The 17075-nt window shown below is 38.6% G+C and overlaps 3 protein-coding genes across 3 annotated transcripts; all 3 read left to right on the top strand.

Moving 5' to 3' along the window:
• The first annotated feature begins 44 nt into the window (after positions 1–44).
• Positions 45–989, top strand: LOC128055570 (olfactory receptor 2G3-like). Its single transcript, XM_052648179.1, has one exon. It carries the CDS (start codon positions 45–47, stop codon positions 987–989), a length of 945 nt encoding a protein of 314 aa, XP_052504139.1.
• Positions 990–8141: 7152 nt separating this feature from the next.
• LOC128055423 (olfactory receptor 2H1-like) lies at positions 8142–9074 on the top strand. Its single transcript, XM_052647983.1, has one exon. It carries the CDS (start codon positions 8142–8144, stop codon positions 9072–9074), a length of 933 nt encoding a protein of 310 aa, XP_052503943.1.
• A 6921-nt stretch (positions 9075–15995) lies between these two features.
• On the top strand, positions 15996–16928 carry LOC128055936 (olfactory receptor 2G3-like). The gene has a single exon (XM_052648530.1). It carries the CDS (start codon positions 15996–15998, stop codon positions 16926–16928), a length of 933 nt encoding a protein of 310 aa, XP_052504490.1.
• The last annotated feature ends 147 nt before the right edge of the window (positions 16929–17075 follow it).

The raw sequence follows: 17075 nt of genomic DNA, 5'->3' as shown, positions 1-17075 counted from the left end.
GAAGAAAATAGGAATGACCAAGAACGGTGACTCACAATTAAGCAATGAGAGGAACAAATGCTAGCACTCCAGCCGGTTTCATCCTACTGGGCTTTTCTGACCAGCCCCACCTGGAGATGCTTCTCCTTCTTGTCGTCTCTATCATATACATTCTGACACTGATGGGGAACACAGCGATCATACTGCTCTCATACTTTAACCCCAAACTCCACACACCCATGTATTTCTTCCTCTCCAATCTCTCCTTCCTGGACCTCTGTTTCACTACCAGTATTGCCCCACAGATGCTTTGGAATCTCAAGGGGCCTGACAAGACCATTAGCTACACTGGCTGTGTGACCCAGCTGTATGTTGCTCTGGGGCTGGGCTCCACGGAGTGTGTCCTGCTGACTGTTATGGCCTATGACCGCTTCAATGCTATCTGTCGACCCCTCCACTATGGAGTGATCATGCACCCAAAGCTTCTCCAGCAACTAGCAGCTCTGGCCTGGATCAGTGGCTTTGTGGGGTCCATGGTTCAGACCATCCTTGTTTTCCAGTTGCCTCTCTGCAGCCATCACATGGTGGATGACTTCATGTGTGAGGAGCCTGCCCTGATTAAGATTGCCTGTGTGAACACAACCTTCCTGGAAAATGAGCTCTCCATAGCTTCTGTCCTCTATGTGGTGATACCTCTGGGGCTTATTCTGGCCTCCTATGGCTGCATTGTTCGGAGTGTGCTGAGGATAAAATCCACTGAAGGCAGGAGGAAAGCATTTGGGACTTGTGGGTCCCACCTAATTGTTGTGGTTTTGTTTTTCGGGACTCTAGCTTCCATTTACATTCAACCCAAGAGCAAATACACACAGAAGTACAGTAAATTCCTCACCCTCTTCTACACTGTAGTGACACCCTCACTTAATCCTTTGATCTACACCTTGAGAAACAAAGAAGCTAAGCGGGCGCTAAGAAAATTGCTGGGAAGAGATTCAAGTGAGGGAGAAATGTGAAATATCCTCATACAATCCCTCAGATATTAAGGACTTTTAGCATCATCTAATTTGGTTTTTCCTTTCACTTATGAGGATCACAGCTAAATCTCCTGAATAAATGTTATGAAGTTTTCTTTCAGTGACATCCTGAAGCTGCCTACTGTAAATCCTCATATTCCTTTCCAGAAATGTTATGTCTCTTTTTCCTTTTGGCTGTTTTCTAAAGAATCTATGAAGAAATAAATAAATATCTATAGTGGTGTATATGTATACATATTATAATTTTACAAATCCTGGAGTTATTGCTCTAGAGATTAACTAATGGCAGGGCGGATATGTTCATGACAGATCTATTTTCTCATCACAGATGAAATCACCTGCCTCATAGAGATAGAACTTTCTTGAGAACTTTCTATTGTTCTCCAGATCTCTCATTCAGTAGTTCCACAGGCTGTAACTGTTCTGTCCATTGTTTACATACAAGCATAAAGGTCCACTGGAAAATCAACAATTACCTAACAGTTTTTCTTTCAGGGGATTATTGATTCTTGTTCATTTACTAGAGGCATCTGGGACTAAGTACATCCAGGGATTTTTCTGATCTCTCCCACCCACAGAGAAAGCTTCCAAGAGATATGAGCCATGAGACTGAATATTTCTCATTTATACATCTCTTGTCCTCACATAAAGGCCCTCAATCTCTTTTGATCAGTTCTTTAACTCTTTATCTGGAATCTAAGCAAATATGCATTGGCATTTTAAAGTATTGTCATTTAATCTAAATATCTATATTTGTCACAATAAATAGATTTCTTTACCGAAACATGTCTTTGGCCTCCTATATGTAATTCACTTTTATGGATATCATAACTTGAGAAAATAATTCTCTTCATATTCAATATAAAGTTTTATCTATTCTAATTACATACTTTAAATTTGGTATTATGTTCAGTTTAAAAATATTGACCTTATTTTGCCCATATCCACATAGTTATTTGCTTATAAAATATTATCAATAGTTTATTGGCTTTAATTCTAGAGCCTGCTTAGATATACTTGCAACATGCTATGGTTTTATGAATGTAGTCTGCTTTTTTCTTAAATAGGGATTTCCCTGGTGGTCCAGTGGTTAAGACTGCATGTTGCCAAAGCAGGAGGCATGGTTTGATCCCTGGTTGGGGAACTAATTTCCCAGATGCTGAACTGAGCTGAACTTGAGAAGTATAGAGTGTAATTTCCAAAAATTTAATGAAAGGAAAAAATATTCAGAAACAGCTGGTGTCTACTGATTGAACGTAAGATGAATGTCGTGAAAGACAGGAGTTAGAATATGGAGAATTGAATTTTCTGCTATTCAGACTTTTCAGTTCAGTTCAGTCGCTGAGTCATGTCCGACTCTTTGCAACCCATGAATCGCAGCATGCCAGGCCTCCCTGTCCATCACCAACTTCCGGAGTTCACTCAGATTCGCATCCGTCGAGCCAGTGATGCCATCAAGCCATCTCATCCTGGGTCGTCCCCTTCTCCTCCTGCTCCCAATCCCTCCCAGCATCAGAGTCTTTTCCAATGAGTCAACTGTTCGCATGAGGTGGCCAAAGTACTGGAGTTTCAGCTTTAGCATCATTCCTTCCAAAGAAATCCTAGGGCTGATCTCCTTCAGAACGGACTGGTTGGATCTCCTTGCAGTCCAAGGGACTCTCAAGAGTCTTCTCCAACACCACAGTTCAAAAGCATCAATTCTTCGGCACTCAGCTTTCTTCACAGTCCAACTCTCACATCCATACATGACCAATGGAAAAACCATAGCCTTGACTAGATGGACCTTTGTTGGCAAAGTAATGTCTCTGCTTTTCAATATGCTAAGTTGCTCATAACTTTTCTTCCAAGGAGTAAGTGTCTTTTAATTTCATGGCTGCAATCACCATCTGCAGTGATTTTGGAGCCGCAAAAAATAAAGTCTGACACTGTTTCCACTGTTTTCCCATAAAGTGATGGGACCAGATGCCATCCATGATGTTCGTTTTCTGAATGTTGAGCTTTAAGCCAACTTTTCACTCTCCACTTCACTTTGATCAAGAGGCTTTTTTAGTTCCTCTTCACTTTCTGCCATAAGGCTTTTACTTGATGTTAAAAAAGAAAAATATATAAAGGAAATATTAATAGCCTCATATATGCAGATGACATGACCCTGATGGCAGAAAGCAAAGAACTAAAGAGCCTCTTGATGAAAGTGAAAGAGGAGAGTGAAAAAGTTGGCTGAAAACTCAACATTTCAGAAAACTAAGATCATGGCATCCAGCCCATCACTTCATGGCAAATAGGTGGGGAAACAATGGAAACAGTGACAGGCTTTATTTTCTTGGGCTCCAAAATCATTATGGACAGTGGCTGAAATGATAAAATTAAAAGATGCTTGCTTCTTGGAAAAAAAGCTATGACCAACCTAGACAACTTGCTAAAAAGGAGACATTACTTCGCTGACAAAGGTCTGTCTAGTCAAGCTCTGGCTTTTCCAGTGGCCATGTGTATGGATGTGAGAGTTGGACTATAAAGAAAGCTGAGGGCAGAAGAATTGATGCTTTTGAACTGTGGTGTTGGGAAAACTCTTGACAGTACCTTGGACTGCAAGGAGATCTAACCAGTCAATACTAAAGGAAGTCAGTCCTGGATATTCATTGGAAGGACTGATGTTGAAGTTGAAACTCCCAATACTTTGGCCACCTGATGCGAAGAACTGACTCTTGGAAAAGACCCTGATGCTGGGAATGATTGAAGGCAGGAGGAGAAGGGGACAACAGAGGATGAGATGGTTGGATAGCCAACTCGATGGACATGAATTTGAGCAGACTTCACATGTTGGTGATGGAAGGGAGGCCTGGTGTGCTACAGTCCATGGGCTTGCAAAGAGTCAGACACAACTGAGCAACCAAACTGAGCTGGACTGAACTGAAAAAAGAAACAAAAGGCCCCAAATGGAGTCAGCTCTTCTCAGACCACCTCAGCAAACCATGACCAAGTACCTAATACAACCTCTCCGAGGAATGTAGTCTTAATCAGTCCGCAATTTTCTGGTCAGCACCAGTAAGGTAACCTGACACAGAGACCCAGACCGTTCCTCACACGCAAGTGACTTAAGCCTGAAACAATGCACTCTTTCCCCTTCGGCATATAAATTCCTCCTGTTTTGTACAGCTCTTCTCTACTTGATAAATGGGATGCTGCCTATGACTCATTCAATAAAACCAATTCGATCTTCAAATTTACTAGGTTGAATTTTTGCATAGACAACTGCAGTATATGAACTTTATTTTCAAATTATATGCATGTATTATTCTACACAAATATCCATCGTAAAAATAAACTGCACACAGTGAATCATTTCACACAAACCAGGATGTACACCATGTGTTTTAAAAGCAACTATAAAAAAATATCAATTCTTCAAGAAGTAATAACAATGTTATGTGTGTAGCATAAATCTTTTCTGATATAAAAGCTTTATTTTTAGCCACTTCTAAGAAGGAAATGGCAACCCACTCAAGTATTCTTGCCTGGAGAATCCCAGTGATGGAGGCTACCATCTATGGGGTTGCACAGAGTCAGACACAACTGAAGCGACTTAGCAGCAGCAGCAGCAAGAAGAGTTCATAAATTTGCAATAGTCTCTCCCCTTTTATACTAGATACTAGACTCTACTTCTTCCCCAACATTTCCTATTACCCACAAGTCTATAGATCTATTCTTGGATCTTCATTAATTGTGTGTAAACTTCAAGCACGTATTTCCAGATATATGCATGTCTCCATACTATGTTCAAAACTGAGTTTAATAAAAATTTTAATGAACTAATTTCAAATATAAATCTTTTAAGATACTATCTAAATAACATTGACAATTTTGTACATGTGTGTTTAGAAGGTGGTGTGCTATTGATTGTCTTTCAACAGAAACAGAAGCATAGTCTCCATGGCTCTTCTCTCTCCAGGGAATGTCTTCCTCTCTAATATAATGATAGGAAGTTGTCTGGGAAGAACTCCAGAGGTGTGTGCAGAGTAAGCAAGCTAACCACCATCCATCTGAAGAGACTTGAACCATGAGATTACAGGAAAAAGGGAGCCAACAAATTGCCACATGGGGTTCCTCCACTGCTTGTCCAGGATCTGTGATCATGATTGAACTTCTCATCAAAATCCCCAAGAATCTCCACAGCTGGACTGTCATTCTTTCTGGAAAGTAGTACTTTGTTGTTTAGGTGAGGGAAGGAAAAGAAAATCCATTTTAAAAGTTGAAGAAATCCAGAGTTACCTGCCTTAAGCAGTGAAAAAAAAGCAGTTTTTCATGTATAAACTGACATTGATTCTTAATTATGGAATACTTCCCGGCTTTGTCTCTTTGCAGATATAAATCCTTTTATCCTCATCTTGATTAAGAACAGAAATGTGAAAGGGAGCGAGACCAGTTTCAGTGTGGTATCTGCTCGGAAATAGTTGGTTTTTCTTGTAACATAAATACATAAGAAAATATTATTACATTGTAGAATTACATCAAGCAAAGTGAGGCCACTCACATGCTGTCTTTTCCCCAGGAGATGTTGGATCTCTCAAAAGCACAGTTGTTTTACACTTTACTGAATAATAGAGGAAATTTAGCCAGGTAAGGTCAATGTCAATTTTGGTGCATCATAACACTCAGGGTTTTAATTTTACCACCAAAATGCGTGGACAGATAGAAAAATGCTAACCAGTGTGACCACCAAGATCAGTTACTTTCTTTTGCTATAATTCTGGAAATAATTATCATCCTCTATGCAAAACACATGAGAGTTTTGTCTTGGCCAAAATTTAAAATGCAACTGATTATTACTACGGATGCCAAAGAAAATAAGCCACTTATTCTCTCTAAACTGGACTGTGCAACAATTGCCTGAGAGGTGCTATAAAGGTGAAGGATTCTTAGAAGTAAGTTTAATTTTCTTGCTAGGATACTTAAGGGAGATCAGTATTGTCATTGGATGGTTTTGTTGTTTATTTATTTGTTTTTAAGCAACTTGTTTAGATTCGATCTCCAAGATAAGTGACTGCACCTGTTTTGAAGACCTCAAAACTGACCATTTGGAGGTACAAATTCTCATAACTGTGTTTCTTAGTCTTTGCAAATTAATAGTGTAAAGACACTGATAAATTCAACGTAACTGACTTTAGGGAAGGTCACTGGATTGCATTAGTGGCTGAATTCGTGAACTCTTGTAATAAAACTACACTAAAGCATGTGAACTATTCATGTCATATAGGGTAGAGCTTGCTTATTGGGGATTGTAAATAGAATTTCCTGGAGAGCATATTCATAAAATAGCATACCTGTGATTCAAATGGGGAGATTTCTGAAGTTTTCCTCCACACTTTTTAGATCAGTAATTATTTGCTTCAGAGAAAAACAATGAATATTAATGATAATTATCTCTAACCCTTCATTTTTGAAAATTCTAACAATTCCTATTTTGTTCCATGTTTCGAATTCTATATGCCTTGTGTCTCAGACTCTTGCTCACTCAGTGTATTTGGCAATATTTTTCTTTTATATCTATCATCTTTCCTGTACAAATACATGTAACAGTCATCTTACCTTCCATTTCTTTGGTTTTTCATACTATGCACGTTGACAGCCCATGTATTTTGTTTTCAGAGAATTTGAGATACTTCTCACATCTGTTCTGGATTATGCTCTAATGTCTATTCTCATTTCAATTCAGTTCAGTCAATCAGTCATGTCAGATTTTTTGTGACACCATGGACTGCAGCACCCCAGGCTTCCCTGTCCATCACCAACTCCCAGAGCCTGCTCAAACTCATGTCCATCAAGTCAGTAATGCCATCCAACCATCTCATTCTCTGTCATCCTCTTTCCTTATGCCTTCAGTCTTTCCCAGCATCAGGGTCTTTTCCAATGAGTCAGTTCTTCAGATCAAGTGGCCAAAGTATTGGAGTTTCACCTTCAGCATCAGTCCTCCCAATGAATATTCAGGACTGATTTCCTTTAGGATTGACTGGTTTGATCTCCTTGCAGTCCAAGGGACTCTAAAAGTCTTCTCCAACAACACAGTTCAAAAGCATTAATTCTTTGGTGCTCAGCTGTCTTTATAGTCCAACTCTCACACCCATACATGACTACTGGAAAAACCATAGCTTTGACTAAAAGGGCCTTTGTTGATAAAGTAATGTCTCTGCTTTTTAATACGCTGTCTAGTTTTGTCATAGCTTTTCTTTCAAGGAGCAAGCGTCTTTTAATTTCAGGGATGCAGTCACCATCTGCAGCGATTTTGGAGCCCAGAAAAATAGTCTCTCACTATTTCCATTGTTTCCACATCTATTTGCCATGAAGTGATGGGACCAGATGCCATGGTCTTATTTTTATGAACATTAAATTTAGCCAACTTTTTCATTTTCCTCTTTCACCTTAATCAAGGGGCTCTTTAGTTCTTCTTCACTTTCTCCCATAAGGGTGGTGTCATCTGCATATCTGAGGTTATTGATATTTCTGCCAGCAATCTTGATTCCAGCTTGTGCTTCATCCAGCCCAGCATTCCACATGATGTACTCTTCATATAAGTTAAATAAGCAGGATGACAATATACAGCCTTGATGTACTCCTTTCCCGATTTGGAACCAGTCTGTTGTTCCATGTCCACTTCTAACTTGCTTCTTGACCTGAATACAGATTTCTCAAGAGGCAGGTCATGTGTGCTTGTATGCCCATCTCTTTAAGAATTTTCCACACTTTGTTGTGATCCACACAGCCAAACGTTTTGGCATAGTCAATAAAGCAAAAGTAGATGTTTTCTTGCTTTTTGAGTGATCCAGCAGATATTAGCAATTTGATCTCTGGTTTCTCTGACTTTTCTAAATCCAGCTTGTATATCTATCTCAATTCCATGGTTATATATATCCTTGCAATGAATTTGGTATTTTCAGACTCTGTGTGTTCTTTACAAAGAAAGAAAACTTGTTATACAATTTATTTTGTGTAATTTTACTGTTATTTCTCTATATTAAAAAAATCAGTGTCAAAGTGCTCATTTTACTTAGTTTGTTGTATTTTTATGATTATGATCTGACTTTCTTTCCCACTGGAAGAAAATAGGAATGACCAAGAACGGTGACTCACAATTAAGCAATGAGAGGAACAAATGCTAGCACTCCGGCAGGTTTCATCCTACTGGGCTTTTCTGACCAGCCCCACTTGGAGATGCTTCTCCTTCTTGTCGTCTCTATCATATACATTCTGACACTGATGGGGAACACAGCGATCATACTGCTCTCATACTTTAACCCCAAACTCCACACACCCATGTATTTCTTCCTCTCCAATCTCTCCTTCCTGGACCTCTGTTTCACCACCAGTGTTGTCCCACAGATGCTTTGGAATCTCAAGGGGCCTGACAAGACCATTAGCTACACTGGCTGTGTGATCCAGCTGTATGTTGCTCTGGGGCTGGGCTCCACGGAGTGTGTCCTGCTGACTGTTATGGCCTATGACCGCTTCAATGCTATCTGTCGACCCCTCCACTATGGAGTGATCATGCACCCAAAGCTTCTCCAGCAACTAGCAGCTCTGGCCTGGATCAGTGGCTTTGTGGGGTCCATGGTTCAGACCATCCTTGTTTTCCAGTTGCCTCTCTGCAGCCATCACATGGTGGATGACTTCACGTGTGAGGAGCCTGCCCTGATTAAGATTGCCTGTGTGGACACAACCTTCCTGGAAAATGAGCTCTCCATAGCTTCTGTCCTCTATGTGGTGATACCTCTGGGGCTTATTCTGGCCTCCTATGGCTGCATTGTTCGGAGTGTGCTGAGGATAAAATCCACTGAAGGCAGGAGGAAAGCATTTGGGACTTGTGGGTCCCACCTAATTGTTGTGGTTTTGTTTTTCGGGACTCTAGCTTCCATTTACATTCAACCCAAGAGCAAATACACACAGAAGTACAGTAAATTCCTCACCCTCTTCTACACTGTAGTGACACCCTCACTTAATCCTTTGATCTACACCTTGAGAAACAAAGAAGCTAAGTGGGCGCTAAGAAGGTTGCTGGGAAGAAACCCAAGTTAGGGAGAAATGTGAAATATCCTCATACAATCCCTCAGATATTAAGGACTTTTAGCATCATCTAATTTTGGTTTTTCCTTTTGTTTGTAAAGATCACAGCTAAATCTCCTGAATAAAATGGTATGAAATTTTCTTTCATCCTGAAGCTGCCTACTGTAAATCCTTCTCAGATTCTTTTACAGAAATATTATGTCTCTTTTTTCTTTTGGCTGTTTTCTAAATATGCTACGAAGAAATAAATAAACATTTATAGTGGTGCATATGTATATGTATTATAATTTTCCAAATCCTGGAGTTATTGCTCTGGAGATTAATTAATGGCAGGGTGGATATGTTCATGACAGATCTATTTTCTCATCACAGATGAAATCACCTGCCTCTTAGAAATAGAACTTTCTTGAGAACTTTCTACTGTTCTCCAGATCTCTCATTCAGTATTTCCACAGGCTGTAACTGTTCTGTCTGTTGTTTACATACAACATAAAAGTCCACTGGAAAATCAACAATTACCTAACAGTTTTTCTTTTGGGGGTTTACTGATTCTTGTTCATTTACTAGAGGCATCTGGGACTAAGTACATCCAGGGATTTTTCTGATCTCTCCCACCCACAGAGAAAGCTTCCAAGAGATATGAGCCATGAGACTGAGTATTTCTCATTTATATGTCTCTTGTCCTCACATAATGGCTCTCAATCTCTTTTGATCAATTCTTTAATTCTCTATCTGGAATCTCAGCAAATATGCATTAGAATTTTAAGTATTGTCATTTAATTCAAATATGTATATTTTTCACAATATATAGATTTCTTTACCAAAACATATGTTTGGCCTCCTATGTGTTATTCACTTTTATGGATATCATAACTTTAGAAAATAATTCTCTTCATATTGAATATAAAGTTTTTCTATTCTTATAACATAGTTTCAGAAAAGGCAATGGCACCCCTCTCCAGTACTCTTGCCTGGAAAATCCCATGTATGAAGGAGCCTGGTAGGCTGCATTTCATGGGGTCGCTAGGAGTCAGACATGACTGAGCGACTTCACTTTCACTTTTCACTTTCATGCACTGGAGAAGGAAATGGCAACCCTCTCCAGTGTTCTTGTCTGGAGAATCCCAGGGACGTGGGAGCCTGGTGGGCTGCTGTCTATGGTGTCGCACAGAGTCGGACAGGACTGAAGCGACTTAGCAGCAGCAGCAGCAGCAATAACGTACTTTAAAATGTTGGTAATATGTTCAGTATAAAAATATTGACCTTATTTTACCCATTTCCACATAGTTACTTGTTTATAAAATATTATCAATAGTTTATTGGCTTTAATTCTAGAACCTGCTTAGATATACTAGCAACATGCTATGGCTTTATAGTCTGTTTTTTTCTTAAATAGAGACTTCCCTGGTAGTCCAGTGGTTAAGACTGCATGCTTCCAAAGCAGGATGCATGGTTTGATCCCTGGTTGGGGAGCTAATTTCCCAGATGCTGTGTGCTACTGTCAAAAAAATTAATTCTTTTAATAGAGATTAATTCCTAGATCATTTTAACAAAGATAAATTCTTTCTGGCTATATTAAGAAGTAGAATAAATTAGTAAAGAAAAGCAACTATATTGGAGAAGAAAGTATATGATTTAGTCAGAGGCATTGATAAGGTTAACAAGTGGTGTCTAAGTAAACTTTCTATATCTCTGTTCATAGATAAAATTTTATTGACATTAATAATTAAAACTGGTTATATTCAAATCAAATTACTTCATTGATTGATTAGGACAGGTAAATGCTTACTAAGCAATAAGATTACCCAAATCATTTAAAATCTTATAATTTTAAGTATACAATACATTTTTAAAATCTATTGAAAATGATATCCTTATGTCCATATTAGGATAGAACATTAATACTTTCCATATATTCTTTTTGTATATAGTAGAGTAATTTAAAAAATAAGATAAGTCTATAAGAAGATGCACTATAAAGAATACAAAAAAGATATACCATGCGAATACTAGCCGAAAAAGAAGGCTGGCATGATCTTACTAGTATCAGAAAGGGTAGCCTTTAAGGGAAGAACTATTATTAGGAACAAGGAGAGACATTGCATAATGTAAACTGTTTAGTTAACTTGAAAACTATAATAATCTTAAATTAATATGCTTTCTATCAAATAACTTCAAAATATGAAGCAAAACCTAACAAGTAAGAAAGGAAATTGGCAAATTCATAGCCAGAATTAGATGGAAAATTGGTAGAAAAGATATACAAACATAAATGAATAAGGATATAGAAAATATAAACAGCACAGCAAAAATTACAAAATAAATATAGTGAAACCACTGAAGGTGTAAAGACATACAAAAATTTTTCAGGCACACACAGGACATTTATAAAACATTGACCATATATTGAATTATAAATGAATACATTTCAGAAGTTTAAAAGCATAAGAGCATTTTGGCTCAAAAAAAATAAAATGAGGCCAGAAATCAGAAACACGGTGAACAAAGTATTAGTGCTCTTAATTTGTAAAACTTTCAAATAATGGAAAATGGATATAGAATAATTTAAAATCAACCCATGTATGTTAACAAGCACTTTAAAATTATCAATATCATGCCAATTTTGTTTCATCTATTTAGTCAACTAAACTGTCCTGCCTAACCTCCCCTTTTCCCTCTGCACAGGTTTGTCCCGGCAAGTTCTGAAATTGTGCTTATCAAGCCAGAGGCACAGGGGAAGATGCACAAGATGGAAGGCAGGGACTCAGCTCACCCGTACCCCACTGCAAGGTCTCGGACGGGAGCAGGCTGAAGCTCAGGAAACACAGAATCTTTACGTGTAGATTAACTGTCACTTGACAGCGGACATTTTAATTACTAATGTGAAAATACTTTATTACTGTAAGTGGACACTTTTACCATTTGTAAATGACCAAAAAGATTATAGCACACTCTGAAGCTTTAAACCAGGCCAAGGAAAGAATGCTCCATGGTACAAGCAAGATGAATAAAGGAATAAAAATATTGTTGTGTTTTAACCACATCCCATGAGTAACCTCACCATTACTATATCAGTGGGTAAACATGCACTGAGTTTTGCTAGGTGCCAGGTACTCAAGTATGTCACGTGTGGTACCTCGCTTATCGCCTTCCACCCTAGGAACTTGAAACTGTTATTTCACTCACTATAGTTTAGAAATCTTTACCTTCTAAAAGTTCGATAGCTTGCCCTGGGAATTAGAACTTAAGTTAGTCAGAATCTGGAGTCCCATGACCTTATCGAATATGAAATACTCTCCTTGGGATCGTAGGAAGTCCCACCTCCTTAGCATAATATACATCAGTCCCTTTGTGATATGGTCCTTTTTTAAATCTTCCAAGTGTATTTCTTGTCATTTCCTAACATACTCTCTTATAATAGAGTACCTGAATTTCCTAAAAGATCCCCTTTTCTCATATTTTTATTAATTAACACATGAAAGACACATTTGTGAGAGATGAGATTTAAGTTGGACTTTGAAAAGTAGATGCAATGTAATTTCCATGAATTTAATGAAAGGAAAAAATATTCGGAAACAGCTGGGTACATACTGATTGAACATAAGATGAATATTGTGAAAGATAAGAGTAAGAATATGGAGAATCATATTTGGTGCTATGAACCAGTCCATCCTAAAAGAAATCAGTCCTGGGCGTTCATTAGAAGGACTGATGTTGAAGCTGAAACTCCAATATTTTTGCCACTTGATGCGAAGAGCTGACTTATTTGAGAAGACCCTGATGTTGGGAAAGATTGAAGGCAGGAGGAGAAGGGGACAACAGAGGATGAGATGGTTGGATGGCATTACCGACTCAATGGACTTGAGTTTGGGTGGACTCCGGGAACTGGAGATGGGACAGGGAGGCCTGGTATGCTGCGGTCCATGGGGTCGCAGAGTCAGACACGACTGAGCAACTGAACTGAACTGAGACTCTTACTCGGTGTCAAAAAAGAAACAAAAGAGCCCAAATAGAGGCAGCTGTTCTCAGACCACTTCAGCAAAACAAGACCAACTCCCTAATTTAAATACAACCTCTCCGAGGAATGTAGTCTTAATCAGGCTGCAATTTTCTAGTCAGCACCAGTGAGGTAATCTGACACGTAGACCCAGACCATCCCTCACACGCAAGTGACCTAAGCCTGAAACATTCCACTCTTTCCCCTTCTGCCTAGAAATTCCTCCTGTTTTGTATAGCTGGTACTGGAATGCTGCCCAACTCATGACTCTTTCAATAAAACTAATTAGATCTTCAAATTTACTAGGTTGAATTTTTGGATAGACAACTTCACTATATGAACTTTATTATCAAATTGTATTATAATTATGCATGTATAATACATGCAAGTATTATTCTATAATATACTTATATCCATTGTAAAAATACTGCACCAAGGGGATCATTTCACACAAAGCAGAATATACATCATGTGTTTTAAAAGCAACTATAAAAAAATGCCAGTTCTTCAAGAAGTAGTAACAATGCTATATGTGTAACAATGAATCTTTCCTGATATGAAAACTTTATTTTTAGCCACTTCATAGAAAAGTTCGTGAATTTGCAATAGCCTCTCCACTTTTATACTAGACTCCACTTCTTCCCCAGCATTTCCTATTACCCAGAAGTCTATAGATCTATTCTTGGATCTTCATTAATTGTGTGTAAACTTCAAGCATGTATTTCCAGATATATGCATGTCTCCATACTATGTTCAAAACTGAGTTTAATAAAAATTTTAATGAACTAATTTCAAATATAAATCTTTTAAGATAATATCTAAATAACACTGACAATTTTGCACATGAGTGTTTAGAAGCAGGTTTGCAATTGATTGTCTTCTAGCAGCAACAGGAGCACATGTCTCTGTGAGTATTCCCTCTCCAGGGACCTGTCTCCCTCTCTAATATAATGATTGGAAGTTGCCTGGGAAGAATTCCACAGGTATGTGCAGAGTAAGCAAGCTATCTATTTGAAGAGACTTGAGTCCTGAAATTTACAGGAAAAAGGGAGCCAACAAACTGCAGACATGGGGTTCCTCCACTGCTTGTCCAAGATCTGTGATCATGATTGAACTTCTCATCAAAATCCCCAAGAATGTCCACAGCTGGATTGTCATTCTTTCTGGAAAGTAGTACTTTGCTGTTTAGGTCGGGGCGGGGGGGGGGGGGGGGGGTGGGGTGGGGCAGAAAATCAATTTTAAAAGTTGAGGAAATCCAGAGCTATTTGCCTTTAGCAGTGAACAAAAGCAGTTTTTCATGTATAAACTAACATTTATTCTAAATTATGGAATACCTTCCAGCTTTGTCTCTTTGCAGATATAAATCCCTTTATCCTCCTTTTGATTAAGAACAGAAATATGAAAAGGAGTGAGACCAGTTTAAGTGTGGTGTCTGCCTGGAAATTCTTGGGTTTTCTTGTAACATAAACACACAAGGAAATATTATTACACTGTAGAATTACATCAAGCAAAGTGAGGCCACTCACATGCTGTCTTTTCCCCAGGAGATGTTGGATCTCTCAAAAACACAGTTGTTTTACACTTTACTGAATAATAGAGGAAATTTAGCCAGGTAAGGTCAATGTCAATTTTGGTGCATCATAACACTCAGGGTTTTAATTTTACCACCAAAATGCATAGGCGGATACAAAAATGCTAACAAATGTGACCACCAAGATCAGTTTCTTTCTTTTGCTATAATTCTGGAAATAATTATCATCCTCTATGCAAAACACATGAGAGTTTTGTCTTGGCCAAAATTTAAAATGCAACTGATTATTACTGTGGATGCCAAAGAAAATAAGCCACTTATTCTCTCTAAACTGGACTGTGCAATAATTGTCTGAGAGGTGCTATAAAGGTGAAGGTTTCTTAGAAGTAAGTTTAATTTTCTTGCTAGGATACTTAAGGGAGATCAGTATTGTCATTGGATGGTATTGTTGTTTATTTGCTTGTTTTAAAGCAACTTGTTTAGATTCGATCTCCAAGATAAGTGACTGCACCTGTTTTGAAGACCTCAAAATTGACCGTTTAGAGGTACAAATTCTCATACCTGTGTTTCTTAATCTTTGCAAGTAATAGTGTAAAGACACTGATAAATTCAACATAACTGACTTTAGGGAAGGTCATAGGATTGCATTAGTGGCAGAATTCATGAACTCTTGTAATAAAACTACACTAAAGCATATGAACTATTCATGTCATATAGGGTAGAGCTTGCTTATTGGGGATTGTAAATAGAATTTCCTGGAGAGCATATTCATAAAATAGCAGACCTGGGATTCAAATGGGGAGATTCCAGAAGTTTTCCTCCACACTTTTTAGATCAGTAATTATTTGCTTCAGAGAAAAACAATGAATATTAATGATAATTATCTCTAACCCTTCATTTTTGAAAATTCTAACAATTCCTATTTTGTTCCATGTTTCGAATTCTATATGCCTTGTTTCTCAGGCTCTTGCTCACTCAGTGTATTTGTCAATATTTTCCTTTATATCTATCATCTATCATGTATGTGTATGTATAACAATCATCTTACTTTCCATTTCTTTGTTTTTCACACTATGCAAGTTGATGGCCCGTGTATTTTGTCTTCAGAGAATTTGGGATACTTCTCACTTCTGTTCTGGGTTATTCTCTAAAGTCTATTCTATGTTTATATATTTCCTTGCAATGCATTTGTTGTTTTCAGACTCTGTGTGTCTTTCTGTAACAAGACAATCTATTATACTATTTATTTTGCATACGTTTACTCTGTCATTTCTCTATATTAAAAAATCAGTGTCAAAGTGCTCATTTTACTAAGTTTGTTATATTTTTTTGGTTATGATATCTGACTTTCTTTCCCAAGGGAAGAAAATAGGAATGACCAAGAACGGTGACTCACAATTAAGCAATGAAAGGAACAAATGCTGGCACTCCGGCAGGTTTCATCCTACTGGGCTTTTCTGACCAGCCCCACTTGGAGATGCTTCTCCTTCTTGTCGTCTCTATCATATACATTCTGACACTGATGGGGAACACAGCGATCATACTGCTCTCATACTTTAACCCCAAACTCCACACACCCATGTATTTCTTCCTCTCCAATCTCTCCTTCCTGGGCCTCTGTTTCACCACCAGTGTTGTCCCACAGATGCTTTGGAATCTCAAGGGGCCTGACAAGACCATTAGCTACACTGGCTGTGTGACCCAGCTGTATGTTGCTCTGGGGCTGGGCTCCACGGAGTGTGTCCTGCTGACTGTTATGGCCTATGACCGCTTCAATGCTATCTGTCGACCCCTCCACTATGGAGTGATCATGCACCCAAAGCTTCTCCAGCAACTAGCAGCTCTGGCCTGGATCAGTGGCTTTGTGGGGTCCATGGTTCAGACCATCCTTGTTTTCCAGTTGCCTCTCTGCAGCCATCACATGGTGGATGACTTCACGTGTGAGGAGCCTGCCCTGATTAAGATTGCCTGTGTGGACACAACCTTCCTGGAAAATGAGCTCTCCATAGCTTCTGTCCTCTATGTGGTGATACCTCTGGGGCTTATTCTGGCCTCCTATGGCTGCATTGTTCGGAGTGTGCTGAGGATAAAATCCACTGAAGGCAGGAGGAAAGCATTTGGGACTTGTGGGTCCCACCTAATTGTTGTGGTTTTGTTTTTCGGGACTCTAGCTTCCATTTACATTCAACCCAGGAGCAAATACACACAGAAGTACAGTAAATTCCTCACCCTCTTCTACACTGTAGTGACACCCTCACTTAATCCTTTGATCTACACCTTGAGAAACAAAGAAGCTAAGTGGGCGCTAAGAAGATTAGTAGGAAGAGATTCAAGCTAAAGAGAAATGTGAGCCATCCTCATCCAGTCCTTCAAATGCTGGGAACTTTTAAGATCATCTACTTCTGGTTTTTCCTTTCACTTATGAGGATCACAGCTAAATCTCCTGAATAAAATGGTGTCAACTTTTTTTTCAATGACGTCTTGA

This window comes from Budorcas taxicolor, chromosome 11 (genome assembly GCF_023091745.1).
Source record: "Budorcas taxicolor isolate Tak-1 chromosome 11, Takin1.1, whole genome shotgun sequence".
Taxonomy (NCBI): Eukaryota; Metazoa; Chordata; class Mammalia; order Artiodactyla; family Bovidae; genus Budorcas; species Budorcas taxicolor.
Note: the sequence above shows the minus strand (reverse complement) of the source record. Positions and strands in the feature narration are given on the sequence as shown.